Here is a 26,477-nt window from a genome sequence, read left to right as displayed (position 1 = left end):
TAGAAAACGAAACTGCTCCGAATAATAAGCAGGAAGAGTTGTCAAAAAGTACCTCCCAAGACATAGCCACTACTGATGAGAAGGAGCGAGAAAGAAGAAGGAGGCGCCGAACTCGCTGGGAGAGCATCGACGCAAAGGAGAACGAAGTTCGTGAGCTTAGAACAAAGCTTGACGCACTAACACGCTTAATCAACAGTGGAAACATTCCTGTGGAAGAGTTATGTCGCTCACCTTCACCAGAACCAATTTACGACGCCAAGGGCCGTAGAGTCAACACTAAAGCAGATAGAGCTAGAGACAAGTTGGAAGAAGAACGCTTACGTATTTGTGAAAGATTAAAGCAACTAGACCCCTATTTTCAGCCACCTCCTGGAATAAGACCCTTAAGAGTTTCTGAGAAGATGTACCTTCCAGTCAACGAGTATCCCAACGTTAACTTCATTGGCCTTATCCTAGGACCCCGTGGCAATACTCATAAACGTCTTGAAAAGGACTTCAACTGCCGAATAGCCATTCGGGGAAAGGGTTCTGTGAAGGATGGAAGAAATAGGGTTCCAGCACCAGATGATAACGATGATCTTCATGTTGTGGTTACCTCGGAGGGCATGGACGCAAAAGATAGAGTGAAAAAGTGTTTGCAAAGAATACAAGATTTAGTAACAGTAATGGATGACGAGAAGAATGAACACAAACAAGCACAACTTCGAGAACTTGCAGCTTTGAATGGAACTTTACGTGATCGAGATAGTTTTCGGAAAGATGAGTTACTGCGTGGACCCGGTAGCTTTTTTTCCAATTCCATAAGTTGTCGCATATGTGGTGACTCTAGCCATCCCACTGTTGATTGCCCTAAGAAATATAAAGATGGTAATGATCTCGATGCAGAATATCAATCATTTCTGGAAGAACTAGGTGGTGCACCATCAAGTGATGCACAAGGCTCTGCGTCGCATGCTTTTGGAGAGTCTGGAATGGGAGGGTCTCAAGGAATGATGAGTTCAACACATAAAATTCCTCCTTGGAGAATACATTATGGCTATCGTGATGCTAATGGTAACGTTACATACCCGCAAGTAACTTTCGGAGAAAATGGTCAAGTTATAACATCAACGGACCACACCGTTGTTTCTACATCCGTTATGAACTCGAAAGTCTCTTCAAGTTCTCCTGCTTTTCAAACAGGAGCACTTTCCCCTCCACCACCACCGCCACCACCACCTGAAGACGATGAACTTCCTCCCCCGCCACCTCCTCCATTAAGTTGAAGACGGTTATTTTAGTTTGGAGAATACTCTTATTTCACTTAGATAAATTGGAAATTTTCGCAAATTGACAGAGAAATGTCTGTCCCATAGAATTTTGGAAGGACTTGGTTTTTCTGCAAGAGGTATGAGCAATTTCTTACCTGATACGCTGCGCAAACAAAAGTGCCTAAGTGGAAAGACCGCAATAGTAACAGGAGCGAGTAGGGGAATAGGAAGAGAGGTATTTTAGTCCATTTTAGAGATTGGCAAAGCTAAAAAGCAAGGTAGATAGCACTAGCGTTTGCTGAAGCTGGTGCAAATGTTGTTGTTGCTGCAAAAAGTATTCAAGATACTCCCAGCCTTCCTGGCACTATTTATAGCGTTGCAAAGGAAGTAGAAGCATGTGGTGTGAAAGCTCTTCCTTGTCAAGTTGATGTTCGAGAAGAAGTAGCTGTAGAAAATATGGTGGATAAGACTGTACAAGCTTTTGGCTCAATTGACATTCTTATTGCAAATAGTGGAGTAAGTGCTTATTGAGAAAGCTTTTGACCGGACTTTGATACTTGTAGAGGCTCTGTGGTGGAAGAACGTTGTGGATACTCCTATGAAAAGATACGACCTTGTACAGGGTGTCAACGCGAGAGGTTCTTTCGCCTGTGTACGAGCAGTTTTGCCGCACATGATCAAACAACGTTCAGGTCATATTATTACTATGTCTCCACCAATAGACTTGGAACATATGGAAGGCAAAGTGGGATATCTCATGAGCAAATATGGAATGACTATTTTAGCCATGGGCCTTGCTGAAGTTAGTTTGGGCCTATAGTATATGTTTCACAACTTACCATATCTGATAGGAAGTTCGAGAATTTAATATTTCATCCAATGCACTATGGCCTAAGACAATGATAGAAAGTTTTGCCACTATGAATTTTCATCTCGGAGAGAGATGGATGTGGAGGAAGGTAATCAATCGATAGTTGCCACTTGTATTCTGTTTTTTTACTTTTTTAGGCTTCAATCCTCGCAGACTGTGTGCTTATGATGGTGAATGAGCCTGGTGGACGCTTCAGTGGTCATGCAGTCATTGATGAAGTTTTTATGAGAGAACGAGGAATAGAGGACTTTTCCCGTTATCAATGCGTGCCAGGAAAAGAGCCACCTCCTGCCTGGCCAGCCTCCAAACTAGGTACCTTTAGGACTCCAAAGAATGCTTCAGTACCTCCTGGTGTGTACTCTTTGAATGCGGCATCTTCTAATCATAGTAAACTTTAAGTCATTTGTGGGACAAGTCCATATTAAAGGATTTTTCAAGTTGAAGAAATCATGTTCACAAGGCTTTTTTTAGCGCTGTTCTTTTGTCTTCTTTTCTCGTTGTTCTTTACTAGTTATGCTGTAGATTTAGAACAGTGTGAAGAAGGCGGTAGTTGCCACGATCTTCGAGAGACGGGTAAGAGATTGACACGTAGTTCATCCTTTAACTTATTCAACTGCATCTTTAGTTGAGGCTGTTATCGAAAGTTTAGATTGTCGTAACTTTTATGTCACTGGAAAGTGTTCGGAAGCTTGTTTTCGAGAGTTGCAAAGAATTTTTCTGTACAAAAAAGAACTGTGGATTGCTTGTTCTTTGGTTTGTTGGACCGAAACATATCGTGAGTTGATAGAAGGATGGGCCTCCCTCTGTGAATCACATAGAAGTAAAGAAAGTGGAAAGGAGAAAGTTTTCAATTGGCTCGAAAGTGCGACAGCAACGGGAAGGGAAAACTTGGTCAACTTTGGAAAGCAGTGGACTTGGAGATGGTGGCTTCAGACTTTTTTTTACCTAGTCGCTTTATTTTGCTTTCTAGTATTTGGTTTAGTTTTATTCAAGTTTTGGAAGCAACGACGAAAGCAACCTTCTCATTTCTTGAAAAAGACTCTGGATATTGATGATCGACCAGACTCCTTTTCACTTCTTGGTAGAAGAGGAGCTCGAAGGCATTTATTCAAGTTACTTGTTCCAGAAAGTTGGAACAAACAACAATAATCGTGGAGAGCCTTATACTTTTATTTGTCTCTATGAACGAGAGCGAAGTATTTATGAAGACTAATTGACAATATATGGAGGAGTTGTAAGTTTCAAAACTTTTTCTACGTTGTTGTTGTTCCGAATAGGGAAAGAAATGGGACAGTAGAATACCATACTTTGTATGTTCGTAATAGCTCGTGTTCTAAAATATTGACTTATACGTTATGACGCGTTCCTCTGGATATATTTATTGAATTCATCTTATAATTATGTTGCTATGATGTCTTCAAGTGGAATGAAACCGGGATAATTGCATATTTTAGTAACTTGAATAACGAAGTCTTCACGAAACAGGAATCGTTTTCTATATTTAGTTCAAATAGAAGATGACTTCGTCTTTTCGAATTGTCTAGCAGCAGAAATGGTTCTTATTGAAGAGAGACGAGAAACTTAGTCTGTTAATCCAAGTTATAGTTCCTATTTTGGGCGAACTATCTATTTGAAACATGATAGTTGGGCATACTGAAGATTCCTTATTCGAACAGCATTTCACAAGTTTTCAAACCAAAATTCCATTTATACTTCAATCTTTCATTAAGAAAGAAGTAAAAAAAACTTGAGAAAACAATCCAATATTCTCTTTTTCTATTCTAACTTAACACAACATACACTCTTGACCAAAACCTTGTCCAAAATTCTATCAAAACTTATCTATTACTCTGCAGGTAAGACAAAAACTTTGGTATTGTCAGGAATGACGTGATTTCGAGACCAAATTCGAAATGACTTCCATAGCGAAGAAATTGTACTGCAGTTATCTTCCTTCCGATAACTACCCAGTATAGGTGCCAAAGCCAAATCTGCTTCTCTCAACCTATAGTGGGGAATTGCTGGAAACAAGTGATGGACAGTGTGACAACCGATGTTATGATGAATAGGCTCTATCCATCCATAGACACGATTCACGCACTGCAAATTTCCAAGTACATAAGACCAAGAAGATTGATCATACCACTGTGCGCCAGGTGCAGTGTGATGTAAAAACGTAACAACCAACAGCCATGAACAAAATACTAAGTAGGGAATTCCATAGAAACAAACAATATTCCAAAAACCAAAATGGAAGATGCCACTAGTCAACAATCCTATCACAGCCAGAATACTGAAAACTGAAGTTTTCACCAGTTCGCGCTCTTCTTTCTTAAACAATTCCGAACTTGAAGAAAAATGCGAAGCGTGTTTCATTTTACCACCATAACCACGAATAAGATAAACTAAAACCAAGATAAGTCAGTTCAAAATATTTCACTCACAAGGCATTAAGCGAAAAAACTGGTTCAATTGTCTATCAACAGAAACTTCCAGCGAAAGATAACTTGGGAAAACAGTCGTTGCTATGCCATTCTGAAATTTACTTACTTGGAAAACCAAAACAAAACATGAAAAATGTATTAGAATAGACCCAACGTGACAGTCGAGGAACACTGCGATATTCATCTTCAGACATAGGATAGAAGATTTCGTCCTTTTCATAGTTCCCTGTGTTCTTGTGGTGCTTTCTATGGGAAATTCTCCAAGGATGGAACGGAACTAGAATAGCAGAATGAAGCAGGTGACCAACTACGTTATTGATAGCGGGATATGCAGAAAATGAGCCATGTCCACAGTCGTGTCCCAAAACAAAGATTGCCCAGAACATTGTTCCTTGACCAAACCAATAAAGTGGCAAGATAAGAAAATACAAAGGAGAATCATAAAACAGAATGGCAATAAAAAGAAACAAAATGACCAAGAAAATATCCTATTCCATAGTTTGGTAAGAAGACATACAAGCTAAACCAGTCCAGAACCTTGAAAACATAATACAGACTAATTGCAAGAGATGGCTTGAAACAGTGAGAAGGTATAGCCTTCTTTAGATCTAACAAGGAAGGTATATCTCTCTTTTCTTGTTCCACTTGAGTTTGCAACCCGCTGTACTTGCTATTACACATCTTCGTGTAACCGACGCCGAGATTCAAATTCTCCCACAACGAGTAGAAAGAGTGGCTGTCATGAAAATGAAAATTGTCACAAAGAGTGAAGGATCTAAAGTTGTTCTTCCTATCTGTTATAAATATGTAGAGCAAAGATGTTACTCTTTCTAGATTCATGATCGAAGCATGAAGGATAGTCACTTGTTTGTAAGTTTGACAAAATCTCTTGATTGTGATGGAACTAACACACTCTTCATTCTATAGGAATTTTCTATTTATGAATGGCTTTTATTTTAAAAGTACAAACATATTCAAACAATTTGTCTCTGCAGAGAACGGCAAACAGTCACTGTTCAGATGGGCTCTATCATTCCAAGAATAATCGCAAATAATATTTTCGGTTCAACTATTGTTTGACTAGTTATAAAAAAAGAACTTGCTTCATCATATCAGCCCTCAAAACAAATGCACATATTATTGAATATAAGAGTTCTGCAGATAATGCTTGGACGTCGCCTTGTACGAGTCCAAAAGAAACTTAGTAGCCGTTGGGAGTCAAAAATCCCTTTTACAGATTATCATTGTTGGAAACAGTAAGACAACTTGAGAAATATGGTAAACTGGTGGCAATCGGTATTATATGGACGTCGTTTTTCTGACCGTAACATCGAAAAGCTAGAACACATCGAGAGCGAAATTCAAAACGTCGAACTACAAGTCAAGTCTATTTTGGAAAGCTTAGGGATAGTGTCAAGGAACTGTACAAAAGGACAAGTTTTGGTTTCTTGTCTCTTCGCGTCTTCGTTGTTTCTCACTATTGCCTATTCTGGCGTTTTATTGTTCAGAAGGGCTTCCTTGCTGTTCATAATTTCACTTATACTCATATATCTTTTTCGAAGAGTCTATGTGTCTTGGATAGGGTACAACGTTAGGCGCTGTAGGTTGAAATTGGCAAAACTGAAGACAAGAAAGGTCCACTTATTGGAAGATTTAAAACAAAAAAATGACTTTTATAAAGTTTTCGACGTGCTGAAGAGATTTGACGAAAACTACAAGTCTCAACAAGACATACCGGACATTCGTCAGAGCAGCAAACTGGAGGAAGAAAGCATGAGTTCTGTTAGTGAAACTAAAGTACAGAAGGTGCAAGACTCCAAGAGTGCGTCAGTAAGCAATACTCCAGAGAAGGTGCAGCACAGCATTTCCACGGAAATTTCGAGGTCATATTCTTCGCAAGGCGGTTCAAATAACACCATAGACGAATATTTTGGTTCTTCTTCGAGAAACCCAACGCAACAAGATATTTTCAAACGCCAAAAACGAGAGAAAGTTGATTTGACGGAGATAGAAAGGCAGACGAATAGTTTTCATTCTATTTTGCAGTCCTGGCTTGGTTCTCTTATTCACTGGATAGTTTATAGCCTGTCTGGAGAGCATAATATTCAACTTGAAGAGCAGTTGGAGTTGCTTCGAGAAACACTAGAATTGGAAAAAGTGAAAAGAAAAAAACTTGAGGCTGAGTTAAGGAGAATCCTTTCGAACCAACACTCGGTCGGTTCTGAAAATACTTCAGAAATACTGAATGATGCAACTTCCAACGAGAATTCTAATATGGATACTAACTTGGCATGTCTGTGAATATAGATTTTGGAGATAGTTTCAGGAACAAAGAAGGTTACGTTGTGTTTATTTGAATGGACCAAGAGTCGCGTAGAAAGAAGCTCAATTTTATATTGATTAGTTGTATTATATTGACAAGTGCACATTGAAAATGCTTAATAAATTGAAATAAACAAATCTAGTTTCAAGTCACTTGAGTCTTCCTTTTTGTTTAGAAAATGTGACTGTTGATCGGATGAATATTGCAATTTATTTTGACTCTTGTTTCTCTTACCTTTCCTCGACGTTCCTTGAGTTGAAGTTGCTAAAGCACACACACAGATTGAGTCACTCTTCGTTTGAAACGAATGAAGAATAAAGAGACATCAAGTATTGCTAACGTGATAGGTTTGTACATATTTGGTTTCAGAATGAAATGTTTTCTTGAATAAAAAATATTCTTAGATTATGGCTTGATTAGAAATTACAAAGATATTATAGTAAGTCTAGTTCTTGAAAAAGCAAGTCATTGCAAGATTAAGTATTGATTAGAGCCCTGTTCACTATGCTATGGAGCATTGATCGACTTTTCATCTTTAACAACTCACAAACGTAACATCTAGAAGTTTGGTAATGAATGCTCGCATCTTTGAATTTGTTGAACAGTTATCTTGAGCCATACGAAACATCGATGAATAAATGCTAAACGACCGCTTGCATAGGAATTTGGCAAAGTCATAATGCACTTTGAACAATTGTAAACCGTTTCTTTTTTGAGAGGCAAATATATTGTTCAGAGTTCAATATCAAATAACAACAGCAACAACTCGATTAGACAAGTTCAAGAATTTGCTGCTAGTAAATAATGGCTCTGGGATCGAGATAACATTTGAATCAACTATTTCCAATCTGATACAATGAATCTGAGCTACGTCCAGCTTATAATAGGATTGAAAGAGCTCCGTAGCAAAATTCGCACTTTGTGCAATCCATCCATTTTCATTACCTTGAAGGTAACTGCTTCCTCAAGTCGACTGAGTGAGATCGCTCGCTTCCATAATGAACACTCAACACGTCAGACAGATGCCTATCCATTCAGCTTCCAAAAACGCAAACTAGTTACTTTTCAAACAACTTACCTCTTTGAATATTTTCCAGAAGTTACCAGTCCTCAAAACTGTAGTTTTTCTAATCATCAACTTGATTTTCTTCATTACATTTGGTATTCTTGATTATAGACATGGACCTCATTTGTGAAACGGGAGTCTTAAAACAAATTCCTTCTGCTGCGGAAAATAACCGTTTTGGTGAGAAATGGGTCCTCATTTCCAACTATCATAGAGAGAATAAGAACAAAGGAAATTTTCAATATCAAAGAAATAAACGTTTCATTTATTCGATATTCAATTCAATTTCGACGATGTTCAAGCAATGAATAATATCACTGCTCTACTGAGCGCTTATAATGTTGTCTGAAAAATAAGGTGTTTGGAATTATAGTACTGAAAAGCTAAATACATGCAAGTATGGGAGTCCAATATTATCCATTCAATGTCAAAGCATTGAACTTTATGGCATATTTGAGAGCCAAACTTACACTTTCCGAAGAATGACCAACCGGAGCGTTGATGACAAGTTCGGTAAGCCATGAGGACTAAACAATGGAAAAAGAATACACCACAAAGTGAATATGGCAGACATCATTTTTTTTCTTTCAGAAATTTGCGATAGTTTATGTAATGGAAGAGTAACCAAATAGGACCTTTCTTTATCTCAGCCAAAAGTTGTTCTAAGAGGGCAAACAAGTCTATCAATCTTAACTTTTTCTAAAGACGGCTGGTTACTCTTACAATTGTTAAATTTTGAAGAAACTAACGAGTAATAACCGTTCAGTCGCAAGTAGTACACAAGTCAGAAGACAATAACTTTTCCTTCAACTTTTGTCCATACAGTGAAATACTAAGATAATCTTCAATGTCTTTAAGGTTAAAAGGATTCACCACAACAAGAAAAGGTTTAGTTACTTTGAACAAGAATCACTGCTATAAACTTGCTTCTTGTTCCGATAATATGAAAGACAAAGCTGTCTCTGCATGATTCACCCAAGCTTCACCACATTTCATCTTTGAAGACAGCAAAAAAAGTCATTTTAGTATATATCTACTATCTCTTATCTGTTCAACTATTGGTTCCGTCAAACCTGATACAGTTGAAGACGCAATCTACCTCGAATTCGTATTTGATACAAAAGTCGAAATGTTTTGTTTAGGTACTGATATTTTGATGCTCCAGTCACGTTGGGTGTCTGGTTGATGAAGGTCTGTTTTAAAAACCTTTAGTCTCTTTCAAAGCTGCAATCTTGGAATTGGGGGCAAAAGAGTTTTAGGAATTTTCTTTTTCCTTGACAGAGCTTCTTTGTTTCATAATTTTCCACTGTTCACAAGTAGTTCCCTTTGAGACGATTCTTTCGTCTAAGGTGTGTACTGGACTTCTATTGGGTTTATAACAATAAACTTATAACTCTTTTAACAAAATCTGATGAGGCGATACCAAGAAAAGCTAGTTTTGAAAAGTGGAAACATTGAAGAAACTACTCATGTTCTCTCAACAACTCGATCTAAGAAATGGCGTTGTATTTCTGCAATACGAAATTGAGAATCTCTACAGGATATTCCAAGGCTTGAAAGCGTCACTCAACTTGAAAAAAATAAAAAACTTTTTTCAATAAAGTTTCTAATAGTTCCTCCAGAAAATTACCAAATCATTCTTATAAGGCACGACTTAGTTTCCAACGCTGAAGCCGAGAATGAATCAGATCATCCAGCATAAATATCTTCAGAACATTTTACGATGTGAACTAGCCTTGAAATTCAACCAAGAAACGTTCTTTGAGGAGACTATTGTTTCCAAAAAGACAAATAAGATGTAACCAAGTTTCTAACACACGATAAGTTTACGTACCTCACAAATAATGAAAACGTTCAAAACCCATAGTTGTTTATTGCCAAGTCAAAAATTTATAAGGGACTTTCCTCGGTATATTGGGTCCAAAGGTTTCCAAAATGGAATTATCAGAAGTAGCAGAAGGGCTTTTTCAAGTCCACTTGATACTTGTTTGTCAATAACCATTCCGACATTTCCTTGACAAAGAATAACAAGTTCACGGTTAGGGCCACTCTGGGTGAATCTCTTAAGCTCTGCAAGAAATTTCAATAGGCAGAAAAGATTTAAAAAACAAAAGATTTCCTCTCCGCACAAGAAAATATACTGCACCTGATATCACTTTCTTTCGTGCAGCTAAAGTACAAGCGTCTCATTATTGTTCATCATATTAGAACCGTCCCTTGGAGCAATTAATGAACTTTTCATTTTATGTAGAGGTTCACATATGTTTAGCACTTCTTGTTCCAACTATAAATGCGTTTCACTTCGGAATGGACAGCCATGTTTTTAAGTCCACTTGTGTTTCATATAGCCGTTGGATAACTTTCCACTGTTCGTTGTACTGAAAAGTAAACAGTAATCGCTGTTTCCATTAAAACGCAATCTAACGAAAATTAAAGAGTTTTGCAACTTGTTTCAAAGAACTGTTCAAAGCACGAAAAATGCTTCCTCCACATATTCCTAAATGGGAGTTACTCCAAAGTCAGGCCACTTTAAGTTCAGGTGTGGCAATGAACAGCCAGCTGGTTCGTGGTTCCAACAAACGCGTGTTGAACTAACTGCGAAGTCAACGCATTAGAAAGTTTAATCCTCCGATGACCTTTCTTTGGCCTCGTGATCTTTACAAAACGAATATGCCTTTCATGATGACACTATCTACTTTCGTCTTCTTCAGTGTTTCTGCCTGAACAAAAAAATACTTTTCAACAACGATCGCGTTGTTGCGCCAAAAAGCGATAATACGATAAAAAGTCTTTGCCAATAGCTTCAAAAAGTATAACCAATTGACAGATATGAGGAATTAGGAAATCTCTCACAATATGGTGAGACGAATAATAACGACAAGAACGGTTCTAGTCATCAGATACATTTCTAACCAACTTAGTACGACTGACCATCAACATCGATGCCATCAAGGTGACTTGATCATGAACTGGTTTCAAAAACTCGTGGGTTTCTTCCAAGCTTATATGTCCACGTGTGGATACCGAAGTTTTATCAGATGTGACCTTGTTTGGCTTGAAAAGGGTTGCAAGACGTTTTGTATCCTGGAAAAGACGGTTAAGTGACTCCTCCTTATTCTACCCGAACGAAATGACAGTTCATCAAACCAACGTCGCAAGTGTCCCTTTGATTCCTCGAAAGATCTTGTTTGATAACCCCAAACAAACAGCAGTAAAAGTATCTCCAGTTAAACTTGTAGAAAGTTGACTTGAGACATACAACTGAGGCTTTGTTTTAGATGGAAGTATTCTAGCCTATCTAGCACCAAGTGATCAAAACGTGCTGAACGTTTGGGTTTATCCTCGTGGGAGTGAGTTGAAGCGTATAATGACTAGAGATACTCATCGTGGTATTCGATTTTTTCAATGGTCAGAAGATTCAAGGAGTATTTTGTATTTATAGGATAAGGATGGCGATGAAAACTTTCACTGTATGTATATATTTCTCTTTTATCGTTCTTTACTTATTTTGTAAGTTAGTATGGGCAGTTGATATTACTGAGGAAGGCTGTCCAAGTATAGACCTAACTCCTTTTGAAAATGTCAAGGTGGAGGGACTGATGTCTTCCCCCAAGAGACCTAATGAGCTTCTCATTGGAATGAATCAACGAGACTCGTCTTGTTTTGATGTTCATCGTATTTTTCTAGATTCACGAGAGATACGTTTTGATACTGAAAATCCTGGAGATGTTGTATCATGGACGTTGGATGAAAGTACCATGACAGTATTGGGAGCTACTACTACCCATCCAGAAGATGGAAGTGCCATTCTTCGTATTCGTGATAGTCTAGAGGTACCTTGGAGAGACCTGAAATACTTTCCATATGGTGAGGAAGGAGATATTAGTGCAGACCATGAGCATGTATATCTTCGAAGCTTTTTAGAAGCAGACAAGACACAACTAGTTTTAGCTAAGCGTTCCAACGGGGCCATTGTTCAAACGTTGGCTTTTTCTCATCAAGCCAACGTTGGTCGTGTTCTATTGCATCCTGATGATAAACGACTTCAAGTAAGCCTAAGCCTTGTTGATATTTTATAATAAGAGCCTTCTTTTATGAACCTTTGCGTAGGCCGTTTCTTTTACATTTGCCCGAAAGGAATGGAATTTTTTTGATGAATCCATGAAAGAAGACTTTCTTTTTATAGAACAAAAGTTTGGTGACGTTGATTTGGACTTTACAAGTCGTGACCATGCAGACTCTATATGGGTTTTATCAGTAATTCGTGACAGTCGTTCTGTTCAATATATTATGTTTGATAGAAGATCAAGAACGATAACACCTTTATTCCATGAACGTCCCGAACTTGATGAATATATATTGAGTAAGATGGAGTCCATTATTGTAAGTGCAAGAGATGGAATGCAGTTGCAGTGTTATTTAACAAGACCTGTCTATGGAACTGCACCATTTGCTCTTGTTCTCTTTGTACATGGTGGTCCTTGGGCAAGAGACTATTGGGGTTTCAATCCCATGTCACAATGGTTTAGCAATAGAGGATATGCTTGTCTTCAAGTCAACTATCGTGGTTCTTCAGGTTTCGTAAGTATATTTTATTTATATTATTAAAGACTGGTTTTATTTGGTTAGGGTAAAAGTTATTTGAATGCAGGAGATAAACAATGGGGCATTGGCAATATGCAAAATGATTTAACGGATGCTGTCAAATGGGCTATAGAAAATAACATTATTACAGTTTGGAATCAAGTGGCTATTTATGGTGTAAGTCAGGTTGCTCATATTCTATTGGATAATTGTATTCTTGAAATAGGGTTCTTATGGTGGATATGCTACATTGGCAGGTCTTGTGTTTACTCCAGAACTATATTGTTGTGGAGTTGATATCGTTGGACCCTCCAACTTGAAAACCTTGATAGACAGTGTTCCTGATTACTGGAAGCCTATGAAGAAGGAATTGTTATTGAGAATAGGGCCTGTAGATACAGATGAGGAATTCAATCGAAAAATATCTCCTTTGTTTCATGTGGAGAACATCAAGGCACCACTTTTAATAGGACAAGGAGCAAACGATCCTAGAGTGAAGCAGCGCGAAAGTGATCAAATAGTAAAGGCAATGTTGGAAAGGAATATACCTGTTGAATATGTGCTGTATCCCGATGAAGGACACGGTAGTTTAGATATTGGCATTTTGTTCAATAGTTTTCAATTTCATTTCGTTTTGTGTAGGTTTTGCTAGACCACCTAATCGATTAGACTTTTTAGGAAGAGCAGAAATATTTTTGTCCAAATATATTGGAGGTCGCTGTGAACCATATGAAAAAGTTGCCGAGAGTACCGCTTGTTTACCTATTCAAGAGGGTCTTCTTAAATAATGGGGTTTGTGGACTTAATAAAGTTACTTTTAGTGTTTGTTAGGATTCGTTTTGACTCGAGTCTAAAAAACTGCATTTTGAGAGAAAGAGTAGTTGGATTCCATTCTGGACCAAGTGAGCTGTTTTTGTACATAAAGAAGAGCCAGTGTTGTCAACGCTTTGAACTTGGCTCAAGTTTAGTACTGAAACTATTCCGTCTTTAATTTCCAACTAATTCATTGTTTTCGTTGGACAAGTGTACTTTTATTATCTACGTTTCTTTGTAAAGTTCTGGAATTCATTCTTTCATAACCGTCCATCGAGTTCTCTTGAGCACTGAGTTCCTGGTAGACTTTAGTGTTTTTTTGTGTACCATTTTTTCTATCTTTTTGAAGTCTACACACTTTATGCAACACTTATTGTTGCTTCAACTTGTGGTATTATATGGAAACTTGAGATTTGGATTTTCGAGAAGAGAGCAATTTATGCAGGAGTTTTTGCTGTTGTTGAGTTCTGGTAGTATCACGTCCATTTGTTGATTTGCAATTTCGATGAAGAGATTCTTTTTCTATGTTGTTTACGCTGTTTGTTGAATTGTAGTGAGTATTAGCTCCTTTAGTTGCAATCGGCTAGTTCATTTAGTTTTATAATTGTTTCAGACCAATTTTGCATATTTATTAGCAGTTGAAATTCTTCTCTTGTAGTGGTTTGTTGGGAATCAGTCTTTGGGTTAATATCTCCAAGACATTCTTCAAGAACAAGAAACCAGTCAGACTCACAGTTGATTGTATTGGTCAGTTCACAGAGTAACTTTCTGTATGTTAGATTTTTGTCCTTTGCAGCAGTTTTCAAGATGGAGAAGTCAGTCTGTAGCTCCGCAACAGTTTTTGGAGTGTAAGCAATATTTGCACATTTTGGACAACCGATTCATTTCCCAGGATAGCATAGGAAAGTCTTGAGTCCTTCATTGCTCATTTTTAATGGATGTTTGTATTGTGATTGTCTTTGATCAATTCTCTATTGATTTGAAATATTAATTATCGATAGGGCTCTAGGAAGACGACTCCAACGATGGCACTGAATGAGTGCGAGCTTACCATTTTTCATTTTTTTCTTCTCTTTTCTTTTGTTTGCACTGCTTTTGTTACCTTTTCAGTATAAGAGTCGCCTTTATAATGTTCTATATTGAAAATTTTTAAAGATCGCTGACTTTGCCCGATTGTTCAGTTCCTTGCTCTCGATCAAGTTCTCTCTCATTCCCGCATATTGCTTCTCTTTCTACGATGCAACTTTATTCAAATCATGTTATGTCCAACTTGTTCGATATGCCTCATCTTCTTATCAAAATGTCTAAACTTATTCTATTGGATTTTTAAAGTGTTTCGGCTCATCTTGCTAGAACCAATTATCATGTTTTATTCAGCAACCAGATTCTCAAATTACGGTTGTCCTATGCGTTCTCTTCGAGTACGAAATGATAGCATGTGTTTAGCTTGTATGGTCTGACTCAATTTTTGTATTCTATCGACAAAGAATCAATCATTTCCTCCAGAACAACAAATTTTATTCTATCCTTTCTTTTTTCTCTGTTATAATAAATGAATAGGTTATTTCCAAGTCTAAGAAAGTAGAAATATGTGCCTGAGTTGTCTCCACCTTCAGCTGTGTTTTAAATTGTCATTCTCAAAACGTCCCATAAGATGACAGTGCATTAGATGTTCAACATTCTGTTCAGCAGACCAATTCTACTAGTTTCCCGTTTCTTTCCAATCTTGATCATAAAGCAATAACCTCGATCGATTATGAGTTGCCTCAACTTTCAATATTTGTAAATATCAAGCTGCATGTCGATTTGAAGAACGTTCAAAATAAGGGTGTCATCCTTTTATTGCAGAGTCATCTTTTTGCAATTTGCTTAATTATGATGTTTCCAAAGAATCTGTAAACAAACTAAGAAAGGACACCTGAATTGTTTCAAATGGAACAAGTAGCACTGAAACGTGTACGTCATTCTGTTATAGCTTTTTGAACTCAGAACTTTGCTGCCATAGATTGCAAACCCAAATTTTCTAGACTTTTCAGACCTGCTTATTTATTTGTCAATTTTATGCAACTGACTCTTTAAGAAATATAATTTCTTAGTCAGAATCAGCTTTTTGGTTTTCAGTAAACACTCAAGTCATAGTTTGTCTTAAGAGGAATAACAAGAGACTTGGATACGCTAACAATTTGAATTCGTATCTCGACTACAGTCGTGGTGGATACAATAGCGATATCAAAAGGCAAACAGTTCTAACTTGTTTCCAAAAAAACAATTGTAGTACTTATCGACAGTGGTGTATTAAGTTGGCTATGACCAAAGAGTAAATAGCAGAAACAAGACGTAGTATTAGGTGCTATGTAATTATAAAACACTGAATATTCTGAATACAATTTTCTTCAAACTATAGTTTTATTTTAGAAACACAATAATCCAGCCTTGAAAAAGTTTATCTTTCAACAAGATCCACGTTCATCGATTGTTGCTCAAGAAACTCATGTATTCCGTCAACTATCAATGGAATGTCCTGTGGAGCTATACCATAGCGAGATAAACGTGTGTCATTCAAGTAAGGAAAAGACAGTGGGCTAAACAATCGCAATTGATGAGCATAACGCTCAATTAAAGGAGCTTCCGTAAAATGACAATATTCTCTTAGGAAAGTATTCCAATCAAATGACGAAGACAAAGAACTCGATGCTGCAACCTTTTGTTCGCCTCGTGTATCTTCTTCTTCCACTTGCATAACATTCCAATTCATAACTGGGTTACCCCTCTCCATGGATTGAATATTCCTCTCAGAAGACTGCTCAAATGGTGCACGACTCAACAGGTCTATCAATGAATTTTCCAACAGATTTGAAAGTGGTCTGAGTTGGTCCAACCATAATGGATGGTCTCCAAAAACTCTATCTAGATCTTCACTAGCCTTGCAACCTAAAAAGGATTTGAGAGAGCTGGTAGAACATACTACAACTTGACAATGAGGAGGAATCCATAGCCATTCTTCCCTTGTATTCTGTGGTTTTGTCGCAGAATTGATAGGACTAGAGACAATATGATTGTTATGGTCTTCATAATAAATTCCACTATCCAATACCCAATTTTGGTTGTCTTTCAGCTGTTTGGATACTTCTGCAGTATACTTGTTGCTTACAATAAGCTGAATTGCCATTATATTATGATTCTCCAAGTCCAATTGTGACGCAACTGGATGTAAAAATTTAGCACATTCTGCTTTAATTATAGAACGTCCAACACCAGGACTTGACATTTGATAACACTTCAATGCAATCCCAATCAAATAGATCCTCCGTTTGTTCAAAATATCACTTGCACTGGTTTCAGTTTCCATGGATATTTGCTCTACAGAAGATGCATCTTGTCCAATAAGAATAGAATTGTCGCTAGTTTGTGTTACTCGAATAAGAACATCAGGTCCACTGGAGTTTTGCCTTGTAGGAATAAATATTCCATCATTTGATAAGCAAGTTTCAAACAACGGCTTCCAAGCACTCACATGATAAGTTTCTTCGCTGGCACTATGAATACCAACAACTGTGGAACTCAATGCTGGAACATACTTGAGAATAGGATCCTTTTCGAATTCTCCTACCACTCTCCGCCCAACTTTTATAGGAATATCTTCTACAAGACTATGCCGAAATAGACTCAATTCACCCAATCTGGAACGAAAACACCATCGAACATAAAGAATAAGAGTAAATATAATTTCAAACTTGAAACCACGACTAGAAGGTGAGTCAAAGCGACTAATGGATGAAAACAAACTACAAATAAAACGAATAGGAGGAACATCCCAGCATTCAATTTCGATATACTTTAAAGCAATTTTTGGAAAAACCAACTTGACAAATGTTTGTTCTATTGGGTTGAGACTTGCTTCAATCTCTTCACCGTGTTCATTCTTAGAACAATTTTTGTAATAAAAACCAAAATGATTAGCAATATCCAGAACATATTTGGAATCAAGTCCCATAGATACAGTATCCAACAGAGTCTCTTCCATAGGAATACGAAATTCTAACATACTCGCGAGAAGCATAGCAGTGAAAGTAGTCATTGCCTCTGGTGTCCTATGAGAAGGTCTCACCGAAAGCGAAGAGTCAGGAGGAATTTGCTCTATTCTCCTTTGGATTTCATCCTCTGAAGGATCAATGGATCTCGAAACAATTCTACAAGTCTCGCACAGTTTCTTTAAAACATAAACAACGTAATAAGGAACACCACCAGTATAACTATGTATTTGTTTAAAGAACCAATCGTGTCCTTCTGGATGATTAGGAAAAAGAAGCTTTAGAATAGATTCATTATGATGCGTCGTATTTTGTATAAAGAACTTGACAGTCTCTTCTGAAAAGGGATCCAAACGAAGAAAAGACAACTTTACTCGTGAAATACTGGCATCTCGTTGTCTTGTGATAATAGCATCTGATCTTCCTGCGACAACACAAATTACAAAAGGCCTGACTAACAAACTGGACAAGACTCTAAAAAAGGCACGATAAATGTTGTGCGCCGGAGTTGGTCCATAACTGTATATCAAATCCTCAAACTTGGAGAATTTAAAACCTTCTAAAGCTCCAATTTCGTCAATGAATAGATATAAATAACGTTTTTGGGTAACTTGCAAGAGTTTCTGCAGCCATTGTTTGGAACTATTCATGCAATAAAGAACTTGAGATAGCAATTCTGAACCGTTTGGAAACTCGGCAAGTGCTTTCTTGCTTATCCACTTCAAAAGTGTCGTTTGAAAACTAGTTCCGTTTGGTACTTCAACAAGGTTCAACTTGACATATAAAGTTTCATTAAGCAAAGCGTCCAATGCACGTTCGCCTACATTTTCACCTCTTGCAACGCCAGGAAACATATTGTTCATATTCAAATAACGCAACAAGCTGTCTTTGTTGGCCAAAAGAAAGGTTTGGAAATTCTCCCCAAAAGTGCTTTTACCACTCCCATACATTTGGGGTGCATAACACACGTTTGGTCGCTGACCTTGGATTACACCTTTTGAGTCCGAAGGATAAGTAGCTTCAAAAGCGTTTAGAACTTGTAATATTGCTGATTCTCTATTGACGAGGGGATATTCTAAACCTGCAAGGTGGATTCTTTGCATACTTAGCTGCCCATGAAGTTGGACAATGAAAATCGTTTGCTACAAAATAAGACTACGACAGTTATGGTAATCTCCATTCATTTCAGAATCTTTTGATAAAGAAAGTTTAAGCACACTCCACATCCTTTACAAAATATTAAATTTCAAATGTTTCAATGATAACAAAGAAGCATTCACTAAACAACGAAAACGAGATATTCCTAAATATTTTTGGAAAGAGATGAAACTATTTCTTGTAGTGTTGAAATGCCAATATTTCTCGAATGTGGATTATCCACAGATTTGAAAGCGTTCCTTAAATTTGATAAAATGTCTTTGCCAATAAAGTTTTCTACATCAGCTTCAGAAAGAATAACCAATTCACAGTTGTGAGGAATCACGAAATCTTCAACACTATCGCCGGATGAATAACAACGACTAGAATGATTCAAGTCCTCAGATACGTTGGTTGTTAATTGAGTACTCATAATAATCAACATACAATGCCATGTAGGATGACTAGTCAATACTTGATCATGCACTGGTTTTTAAAACTTGTGAGCTTCTTCCAAAATTTCATTCCATCGAATACCATTACGACTCCATCGTCCTTTACAAGCAATACCCACCATCATCAAGTTCTTCTCATTCGTTCTTCCATGCAACTTGAATAGTATATCTGGACTATGGGATGTTGAATGAAATGGAATATATATCTTTTCAAGTTCTAACATTTCTTTCATTATCCTTTCCCATTCATCATTGCTTCCAAATGTCATTCTCTCTGTTCCTGATACAGTTCTGGTATTATGTATAGATTTCATATAATAAGCAGCAGATTCGGAAGAAAATTGTAAATTCATTTCATTCCAAACATGAGACAATTGACCAAGAGTAGACAACATTGAGCTGTTTGTAGGATGCCGAGAAAAGTGTAAATAAAACAGTGTCGCAATAAGACCTTCTAAAATTCGACATTTCGACTCATAAAAGAATTCCATAGATTGAGACTTGAGAGTTTGTAAAAGTAACCATTCTAAACGATCATCCTTTACGCCTTGGTCAATATATTCAATCAGTAACTTGGGAATCAACACTTCATAGCGTTCGTTGCGGTCTGGTTCTATAACCAATCGACGATAGAGATACATATCTGTAACTAGGTCAAACAAAAACACATCAGAATTTGAGCTTATTTGCACAGTTTCATCAAAATCAAATCGAATACGATACAAGGATAATAACGTAAGCATTCTTAACAAGCGCTTACGCTGCTCACTGAGACTTATCAGACGAGGTAAGAATGTCGCAACACAATAATTTGTTACTGGAAGGTTATTCATTATGATCAAGAAGGTTTCCTTTGATAATAAGAAATTGTTGTTGGATGATTTATACGGCAAAAGGTAACTGATTGCTCGAACAAGTAAACCAGGAACACCACCAGTCAATTCCAACAACAATTCTGCAAGTTCACTAGTTGAGAAGTCTTCGTGGCAAAGAATTTCTGAAGCTTTTGGGCTCCTAGTGAATAAAAAGGAAGAACTTTTCTCCAAATGTTCCACGATACTATGTTTCTCATGCGGCGCAAGAGGAATAAATACTAACTGAACTCTTGAGACTGAAGCTACGTAATTATTTATATTTAAGCCTTTGCTTTTCCCAACAACTATAAAAAACAAGTCGGGTTCTTTGCACAATTCACGAATAATACCGATAAAGTCGTTGTATGGTCGAACTCTACCGTCGTGGGTTCTTTTGAAATGAAATTCGTCGAGACTTTCGTCTAGGACACCAACTTCATCAAAAGCTATCAGAAGATATTGATCAGAAGGAATGCCCAAAGTCTTCCGTCGCTCTGGAATTAGAAACTTTGAACAAGGAGGAATGTGTCTGTAGGCTTCATAAACTGTAGACCCATCTGATTACAAGCTGATCGGTACAATAAAAAGTACAAAGTCCTCTCAAGTGTGGGCTCCAACTCCCTTTGATCTACATAAAGCAACGAAGCCTTTTTCAGCTTCTCCAAAAAGATTCTGCTCGAAAGGTCCGAAGCAAAAGTCGACAGGAAAGTTTCGACAAACCTTCGAACCAACTCCAAATAGGTTTAACAAAACGTAGTTTTGCGAGAGCCAAAAAGATGGGGGACATGTTAAACCCCTGAGTTGCTTTCGACTGTTACGAAGATCATACAGTTCTTCTGTCACTCGAAAAACATCCCTTTCACGGTTTACTACATATGGGTTGTATCGGTTTGAAACATTACACTCAACCATCGTCTTCTTAAGTATGAAAAGTTGGGAATTTTTGCTTTTAGATGGCTTGAAACAGATTCTTCATTATCTAAGGATAAGTAGTATTGAAAAATAAGTTTAAAATAACAAAGAGGGAACCTTAAGCTCTTTTGTGAGCTATAATACTTTGGGTCATGTTATTCATATTTAGTGTTATTTCAGAACATCTTCCTTAACGAAGTTACCTCAAAGTCGAGTTCACTTGAAGTTCAAGTGTGGCAATGAACAGCGTGCTGGTTCGTGTTTCAACAGATGCAAATTCAGCCTACTGCGTATCAGAACATTTGAACTCTTTCAGTGAACTTTGTTTGGCCTTGTGATCTCTAAAAAATGAATATACTTATCTTGATGACATTATATGCTTTCATCCTCGTCAGTTATGTCAAGAACATTTTTCAATAACAATCCTGCCAAAACGCGATAAGGAAATTGAAATCTATATCTACGGAAGCGTAACTAACATTTGCAAACGGTAAAAGAAGTGCAAGTTTATCTAAATAGATTGCCAACACTTTTGTAGATGAATCTGAATAAAGAACAACTAAACAGAAGCTTTTTGCTTCCTCAGCATATTGGCAAGATATCTCAAGTTACTAAGCTCGTAATGACTTTGCAGTGAGATAAAAACAAAAATTACATGTCTTTATTAGGACTACGACTTCTATAAGGCTTCCATCATCTTCTACAGGGAAATCATGGGCATACCACAAACTAGTCCATAAAAGCTACTTTGCTAAAAGCTGTCGTATTCCTAACATAATTCGCAATCTTAGTGAAGGACTATCGATACCGCACTTCAAAAGAAACTCTGTTGTCACGCCACTCAAATCTATCATTCCTATGAAGGACAGCTTGGGCAAACAATAGGCAACATCTTCTTCAGAAAGACCACAACGGTCTCTTAGGAAAGTATTCCAATCAAATGACGAAGACAAAGAACTGGATGCTGCGACCCTTTGTTCGACTTGCATAGCAGTTTGAAGCTCTTCCATTTGCATCCTATTCTCCTCATTTGTTCTCGGTCTTATATTTCGAGTCACTCTTGCAGTAACATTTGATTGCTCCGTTTCCAAAGATGAAACATATTCATTGGACATCGACTCAAAGACAGTTTTACACCATACTGAAAAGTTTTTTGTGAACTCTTCTCGGTTTGCTTTGCCAATTTTCCTCAATGTTTCGACATTTTCTCTTCCCAAATATCTTTCAATGTTCCTTTGCGAAACAATTACCAATTGCAGACATGATCGACTACTTTCATTCAAAGTTGATCCCGAAGAATGTTGAGTCACCAAACGACTTGCATCTTCAACAATGTTCTGTTGTTCGGAAGAGAAACCTACAGATTGATCATATCTAGTACATACTACCACAAACTGAAAACGAAGTTGAACAGATGAAGGAGATTCGTTATTCAAAACGGGAATAACTTCTTTGAAAAATTTTTTTGTTTCTTTCTCAATATTTGTTTTCGAAAATTCAGTTTTGTGATAAAATTTGAATGAAAATCCAACAACATAACGTGTTTGTCCATTATGGAATACAACATATGCATCAGGGCCACTCGAATTGCCATCTTTTGGAACAAAAATACCACAATGTTGTAAATATTTTCTATAATGGTCAGAAAATGAATGAGAGACATTTCTCAAGATGGGTATATCATTAGATTTTGTTGATTCCATAGAATACGAAACATTGTCCTGTTCAATAAAAGAACCCTGGAAAATTCCTGGAATAGCAGAATGTACAATAGGCGAGGAATTAGAATGAAGAAAAGTTAATAAGCGAAAGCGAAAGATCTTCATAAATACAAATTCAAAGAAGACTCCTTTTGCTGTTGAAGTGTCGGGAATATAACTAAACGGAGATAAAGGAAAAAGTTCAGTAGCCTCACGGAAAAATTTATAGTTGCTATGAGCTCGCAATATAAATTCACAACAACCAATCTTGAATTCTTCGCCCAAAACTTCAGAGTAAAACCCAAAAGTTGCAACCAAATCCATCAAATAAGTTGTCGTTCCACATAGAGTAATTGCAAAGTTGATTGGAAAAACTGTCCCGAGCTGATAATTGAAAAGAACAAATTGATATCGAAGAAGGGTTGCAGAATCTAATATCTCCGGAACAATAAACGTTGTTGTCTTTCGTACTACAGAGTGAAAAATATCATCTAACACACTTTCCATATTGTCATCGTTGATAACAGGTTGCGACAAGTCTGCAGCTTTCTCTGCTAGGGCTACTAAAGTATTCTTTAAAATCAACGGAATACCTCCTGTCTTCTTTTTTAATAATTCTGCGAATCGATGTTGCAAGCCATCTGAGGGCAATAACCAGTCCTTCAAGGTCTTTCCACTATAAATTGCCAGCTCAAGATATTCATTAATATCGTTGAGGTTAAAAGGATTCAATCGCAACATATCGAGGCTCATGCTACTGGAGCGAGCATCAGACATGCGGGCTGAGATTTGAGCTGTCCTGCCTGCCAAATAGACAATTACCTTCCCTGTAATCAACAAATCACGTAAAATACGGAAGAAATTCCGGAAAGGTACATATTTTGGGTCAGACTCGACGAACTGTTTCGTGGTAAGTTCACTATAGTATGTGGTGAGGTAACTCAGGTGACTAAGTTCGTCTATCATCAAAAATAAATATTGTTTCTGAAATTGTTCGAGAAGAAAATCTATGATATCGTCCAAGTTGTGGTCCTTGATTATCGTTGAAGCAACGTGAGCGGCATCTTTTCTTCTTCCATTTTGACGAAAGGCTCTAAAAACTATGTTATACATCAAAGCCTTTCGAAAACTTGGAAAAGGAGCATCAGAAAAGCTCTCTCTTAGTTCTAAGATAACTGACAAAGTGTTTTCCGCAAAGTGTTTCCAAGAAAAGTTCTTCGCCTTAACTCCTCCCAATGAGCTCGTGTTGCTTTCAGGGAAATGGCCAGGGCGTCCCTCCGTCTCCTTTTGCTCTTCTTCTTCGGCAAATTTGTTCAAAAACTCTAAAAAGTGTACACCGACAAAACTCTTCCCGGCTCCGAAGATATGCGGAGAAAAAGAAACAGCGGGACGTATGTCATTCAAGTTTCCCTCAGTTGGAGAAAACTGGTTCAAATAAGTTAGAATAATAATGTAAACATCTTCTTTTCTATCTATTAATGGTACTTTTGTCATTCCAGGCAAACTTTTGCGTATCTCTTGACTAGTCATTTTACACGCCGCCGCCACTCCAAAATCAATTTACATCTCAATGAATTACCGAAATACTTTTAAAGCAGTCGACAATAGGAAACCTGGACAAGGACAAAGGAGTTGGAAGGAGTGTATGTTTTATTGTTCGAACGATTGCTTTATTTGGTTGATTGGTAGAACTGATCTCTTTGATAGCTCTAGACTCACATAGACAACAGAGAGAAAGACGGACTATTTTCTTGCTCGTCACAACTAGAAACTTTCTTTTACTATAGACAAGAAATAGGTTTCTAGGAGTTTTTGTCGGTAACTAGATTGATTCTTGCTCAATCTATGGTTTGTATACTATAAGGCGCTATTCTGCTATCTTCCACACCATCTCATAAGTAAACACTTACATGCACATCTTATAAGATACAAACCTTTTGTAGTTTTAGAAGAAAAGTAGTGGGAAACAAGGGAATTGCAATGAGTATGAAGGAAACCTGTTTGTGTGCAACCAGTTGTAGCATAGCTTAAAGTATAAGAATATCCAAAGCAGTTTGGAGAAGAGTATAAAGTAAATGGTCAGAATGGGTTATCACCAAATATAAGCCACTATTGATATAATAGCTACAAGTTGTCTATCGTTGCTTTCGACTTCATGACCAAGTTGTGAATATGTCTTCTATAAGGATATCAAATGGGGCTTCCAATATAGTAACTATAGCCGTTAGTTTTCCTCACAACGATGCTAAAACAGAGTAAGATAGAGCCCAAAAATTATTTTGCTAAAGCAGACTTGTATAACCTTCAACCATTTCCTAACTGAAAGCCATTCCATATTTAAAAACCTTTACTCTGCAAGACCCTTATGTTGGCTGAGAGACGTTGTAGTTTAAGAAATGGCGTTAATGGATACTTGCAAACTCTATACAAAGTTTTAAAGTAATAAGGAGTGAGCTGATCTGATTCATAGCAATTATGAGTATTTTCTTGATGGAACTGCAATCCTGAGACCCAAGTTATCGCTCAAGGACACTCTCTTGAAGGTCATTCATGGAATACCTTATACCGGGAAACTGGAGAAAAGAATGTGTTTTATTGGTGATGAAAAGTATGAAACTCTATTATTTTGGAAATCACCAAGCATATGCAAACATCAACAAAACGCTCGATAACAACGGATACAATAAGAATATACCTTTCAAGTAAGATATTGAAAGTGCAAATAATCTGTTATATCCGACTGATACAAAAAGCAAAGTTTCTCTTTAAGCGGCAGTTGAATGATACAACTGCTGTTCAAGTCNCACTATGCTTTGAATAAAGACGGCGAGGATCTGCATAGTCAGGATACTTTGGCATTNAAGAAAATCTTGAAACTTTCTCGACGCTGGCTTTGTGTATTGTAAACATACTCCCTAATAGGGAGTTTCAACACTCTTTACAACCTAATTGAGTGAGTTGTATCTGTTTGAAGCGTACCACTTTTCCACTATTTGAATAATAATTTATTGACAAGACTCTGAACGGATTCTATGTTATCATTAGATATAGAGTATTGAATAGTAAGTTTGAGATAATAAAGAGGGAACCATAAGCTACTTTGTATGTAATAACACTTTGGGTCACATTGTGGAATAGATATATTTGTCGCTATTTAGTATCATTTCATAGCAAACCTCTTTTGTCACCAAAATTTTAAGTAGATTGAGATACAACTATCCTTTTTGTATATTTGTTGCTATGTTTGGGTTTACAGTTGATATGCAGAACGATTGGTTTGAAGACTCCAATCTGCTTAGTTGTATCCCACTCTGCATGGGCTGGGTGATAGGAAATAATCCAAGCTTGCTAATCGATTATAGTTTTGTACTCAATTAACTTATCTCTTCTATTGTTTCTTAAAAAAACGGATACAATTTTGTATTCAGTTTCCTAACAACTCACAATATCAGTAGAACTATTTTCTAATTCAAAGGAAACATCTCTTTTGAACTAGTTGTGATTCTATCAAAAGCATTCGGAACTTTCAGGAAACCCTCTCAACAAATAAACTTGTGTAACTCACAAATATGGCTTGTTCAGGTAGGAAATCATAAGGGATTACAGAGAGCTTAAAATTTCAATTTTGAAAGAAACAAAGAATATAAAAGAAGTAAAAAAGAATAAGATTGACTTTACATTTTGAAGCTCAAATAGTTTGTTAGGCGTGGGACTCGATAACAACTGGACAGACATTGTCCAATTTTCGTCGATATTTGAAGTGAGAAAATTCAAAGTGTCTTCCGTTTCAATATAGCAAATGAGATAAAAGTTATGCTTTGGATTCGTTTTCTTATGGTATACTATGCAACAGTTACAATTTCAGTTTAGATATTTGGAACCGAAATGAATTGTCACTTTTTATCACAGCTTTGTTGAAACTCTAGTGGTTGTGATGTATAATATCCATGTTGTCCAACAACCAATGATGTATATATATATATATATATTTAAGAGAGCTTCAAGTAAAAAGGACGACAAAATACAAAACCATTAAC

The 26,477-nt window shown here is 37.0% G+C and overlaps 10 protein-coding genes across 10 annotated transcripts; 5 read left to right on the top strand and 5 right to left on the bottom strand.

The window, feature by feature from the left end:
- The first annotated feature begins 37 nt into the window (after positions 1 to 37).
- Positions 38 to 1,327, top strand: Gasu_25790 (splicing factor-related protein). Its single transcript, XM_005706453.1, has 2 exons — positions 38 to 146; positions 197 to 1,327. Exons 1-2 carry the CDS (start codon positions 76 to 78, stop codon positions 1,263 to 1,265), a joined length of 1,140 nt encoding a protein of 379 aa, XP_005706510.1. The 5' UTR covers positions 38 to 75; the 3' UTR covers positions 1,266 to 1,327.
- Positions 1,328 to 1,337: 10 nt separating this feature from the next.
- Positions 1,338 to 2,562, top strand: Gasu_25780 (short-chain dehydrogenase/reductase (SDR) family protein). Its single transcript, XM_005706452.1, has 5 exons — positions 1,338 to 1,485; positions 1,533 to 1,766; positions 1,816 to 2,052; positions 2,102 to 2,209; positions 2,259 to 2,562. Exons 1-5 carry the CDS (start codon positions 1,390 to 1,392, stop codon positions 2,517 to 2,519), a joined length of 936 nt encoding a protein of 311 aa, XP_005706509.1. The 5' UTR covers positions 1,338 to 1,389; the 3' UTR covers positions 2,520 to 2,562.
- Positions 2,563 to 2,567: 5 nt separating this feature from the next.
- Gasu_25770 (uncharacterized protein) lies at positions 2,568 to 3,302 on the top strand. The gene is made up of 2 exons (XM_005706451.1): positions 2,568 to 2,694; positions 2,747 to 3,302. Exons 1-2 carry the CDS (start codon positions 2,571 to 2,573, stop codon positions 3,268 to 3,270), a joined length of 648 nt encoding a protein of 215 aa, XP_005706508.1. The 5' UTR covers positions 2,568 to 2,570; the 3' UTR covers positions 3,271 to 3,302.
- A 3-nt stretch (positions 3,303 to 3,305) lies between these two features.
- On the bottom strand, positions 3,306 to 5,387 carry Gasu_25760 (omega-6 fatty acid desaturase (delta-12 desaturase)). Its single transcript, XM_005706450.1, has 3 exons — positions 5,103 to 5,387; positions 4,672 to 5,053; positions 3,306 to 4,526 (listed from the first exon to the last, which is right to left on the bottom strand). Exons 1-3 carry the CDS (start codon positions 5,244 to 5,246, stop codon positions 3,967 to 3,969), a joined length of 1,086 nt encoding a protein of 361 aa, XP_005706507.1. The 5' UTR covers positions 5,247 to 5,387; the 3' UTR covers positions 3,306 to 3,966.
- Positions 5,388 to 5,777: 390 nt separating this feature from the next.
- On the top strand, positions 5,778 to 7,036 carry Gasu_25750 (uncharacterized protein). Its single transcript, XM_005706449.1, has one exon. It carries the CDS (start codon positions 5,841 to 5,843, stop codon positions 6,864 to 6,866), a length of 1,026 nt encoding a protein of 341 aa, XP_005706506.1. The 5' UTR covers positions 5,778 to 5,840; the 3' UTR covers positions 6,867 to 7,036.
- Positions 7,037 to 11,237: 4,201 nt separating this feature from the next.
- On the top strand, positions 11,238 to 13,477 carry Gasu_25740 (acylamino-acid-releasing enzyme). The gene is made up of 6 exons (XM_005706448.1): positions 11,238 to 11,424; positions 11,474 to 12,003; positions 12,065 to 12,535; positions 12,584 to 12,715; positions 12,765 to 13,122; positions 13,181 to 13,477. The coding sequence occupies exons 2-6, from the start codon at positions 11,554 to 11,556 to the stop codon at positions 13,324 to 13,326; spliced, it is 1,557 nt and encodes a 518-aa protein (XP_005706505.1). The 5' UTR covers positions 11,238 to 11,424; positions 11,474 to 11,553; the 3' UTR covers positions 13,327 to 13,477.
- A 2,229-nt stretch (positions 13,478 to 15,706) lies between these two features.
- Gasu_25730 (archaeal ATPase / transposase) lies at positions 15,707 to 18,517 on the bottom strand. Its single transcript, XM_005706447.1, has one exon. It carries the CDS (start codon positions 18,483 to 18,485, stop codon positions 15,795 to 15,797), a length of 2,691 nt encoding a protein of 896 aa, XP_005706504.1. The 5' UTR covers positions 18,486 to 18,517; the 3' UTR covers positions 15,707 to 15,794.
- A 29-nt stretch (positions 18,518 to 18,546) lies between these two features.
- Positions 18,547 to 21,187, bottom strand: Gasu_25720 (archaeal ATPase). The gene is made up of 4 exons (XM_005706446.1): positions 20,944 to 21,187; positions 20,461 to 20,746; positions 19,057 to 20,385; positions 18,547 to 19,005 (listed from the first exon to the last, which is right to left on the bottom strand). The coding sequence occupies exons 2-4, from the start codon at positions 20,738 to 20,740 to the stop codon at positions 18,686 to 18,688; spliced, it is 1,929 nt and encodes a 642-aa protein (XP_005706503.1). The 5' UTR covers positions 20,741 to 20,746; positions 20,944 to 21,187; the 3' UTR covers positions 18,547 to 18,685.
- A 198-nt stretch (positions 21,188 to 21,385) lies between these two features.
- On the bottom strand, positions 21,386 to 24,577 carry Gasu_25710 (archaeal ATPase). The gene has a single exon (XM_005706445.1). The coding sequence runs from the start codon at positions 23,968 to 23,970 to the stop codon at positions 21,484 to 21,486; it is 2,487 nt and encodes an 828-aa protein (XP_005706502.1). The 5' UTR covers positions 23,971 to 24,577; the 3' UTR covers positions 21,386 to 21,483.
- A 9-nt stretch (positions 24,578 to 24,586) lies between these two features.
- Gasu_25700 (uncharacterized protein) lies at positions 24,587 to 25,355 on the bottom strand (the record flags this gene model as incomplete). The annotated part of the gene is made up of 1 exon (XM_005706444.1): positions 24,587 to 25,355. A coding segment is annotated over one exon (119 nt), but the record flags the coding sequence as incomplete, so codon positions are not given.
- Between the last annotated feature and the right edge of the window lie 1,122 nt (positions 25,356 to 26,477).

This window comes from Galdieria sulphuraria, assembly GCF_000341285.1.
Source record: "Galdieria sulphuraria unplaced genomic scaffold scaf_19, whole genome shotgun sequence".
NCBI classification, from domain to species: domain Eukaryota; phylum Rhodophyta; class Bangiophyceae; order Galdieriales; family Galdieriaceae; genus Galdieria; species Galdieria sulphuraria.
This window is presented reverse-complemented; position numbering and strand designations above follow the sequence as displayed.

Excerpts from the sequence above, each read along its gene's own strand:
- Gasu_25720 (XM_005706446.1), bottom strand. The coding sequence starts at position 20,740 with ATGGTTGAGTGTAATGTTTCAAACCGATACAACCCATATGTAGTAAAC. Across the intron at positions 20,386-20,460 it reads AAAAGGCTTCGTTGCTTTAT|ATGGGTCTACAGTTTATGAA; the intron begins GTAGATCAAAGG and ends GCTTGTAATCAG. Across the intron at positions 19,006-19,056 it reads AGGACGATGGAGTCGTAATG|TGCATGATCAAGTATTGACT; the intron begins GTATTCGATGGA and ends TTTAAAAACCAG.
- Gasu_25780 (XM_005706452.1), top strand. The coding sequence starts at position 1,390 with ATGAGCAATTTCTTACCTGATACGCTGCGCAAACAAAAGTGCCTAAGT. Across the intron at positions 1,767-1,815 it reads TTCTTATTGCAAATAGTGGA|GCTCTGTGGTGGAAGAACGT; the intron begins GTAAGTGCTTAT and ends ATACTTGTAGAG. Across the intron at positions 2,053-2,101 it reads TAGCCATGGGCCTTGCTGAA|GAAGTTCGAGAATTTAATAT; the intron begins GTTAGTTTGGGC and ends CATATCTGATAG.
- Gasu_25730 (XM_005706447.1), bottom strand. The coding sequence starts at position 18,485 with ATGCAAAGAATCCACCTTGCAGGTTTAGAATATCCCCTCGTCAATAGA.
- Gasu_25740 (XM_005706448.1), top strand. The coding sequence starts at position 11,554 with ATGTCTTCCCCCAAGAGACCTAATGAGCTTCTCATTGGAATGAATCAA. Across the intron at positions 12,536-12,583 it reads ATCGTGGTTCTTCAGGTTTC|GGTAAAAGTTATTTGAATGC; the intron begins GTAAGTATATTT and ends TTATTTGGTTAG. Across the intron at positions 12,716-12,764 it reads ATCAAGTGGCTATTTATGGT|GGTTCTTATGGTGGATATGC; the intron begins GTAAGTCAGGTT and ends TTCTTGAAATAG.
- Gasu_25760 (XM_005706450.1), bottom strand. The coding sequence starts at position 5,246 with ATGTGTAATAGCAAGTACAGCGGGTTGCAAACTCAAGTGGAACAAGAA. Across the intron at positions 5,054-5,102 it reads GTCTGTATTATGTTTTCAAG|GATATTTTCTTGGTCATTTT; the intron begins GTTCTGGACTGG and ends ACTATGGAATAG. Across the intron at positions 4,527-4,671 it reads GTTTTGTTTTGGTTTTCCAA|TTTATCTTATTCGTGGTTAT; the intron begins GTAAGTAAATTT and ends TCTTGGTTTTAG.
- Gasu_25790 (XM_005706453.1), top strand. The coding sequence starts at position 76 with ATGAGAAGGAGCGAGAAAGAAGAAGGAGGCGCCGAACTCGCTGGGAGA. Across the intron at positions 147-196 it reads TCGACGCAAAGGAGAACGAA|TGGAAACATTCCTGTGGAAG; the intron begins GTTCGTGAGCTT and ends CTTAATCAACAG.
- Gasu_25770 (XM_005706451.1), top strand. The coding sequence starts at position 2,571 with ATGTTCACAAGGCTTTTTTTAGCGCTGTTCTTTTGTCTTCTTTTCTCG. Across the intron at positions 2,695-2,746 it reads CCACGATCTTCGAGAGACGG|TTGAGGCTGTTATCGAAAGT; the intron begins GTAAGAGATTGA and ends CTGCATCTTTAG.
- Gasu_25710 (XM_005706445.1), bottom strand. The coding sequence starts at position 23,970 with ATGACTAGTCAAGAGATACGCAAAAGTTTGCCTGGAATGACAAAAGTA.
- Gasu_25750 (XM_005706449.1), top strand. The coding sequence starts at position 5,841 with ATGGTAAACTGGTGGCAATCGGTATTATATGGACGTCGTTTTTCTGAC.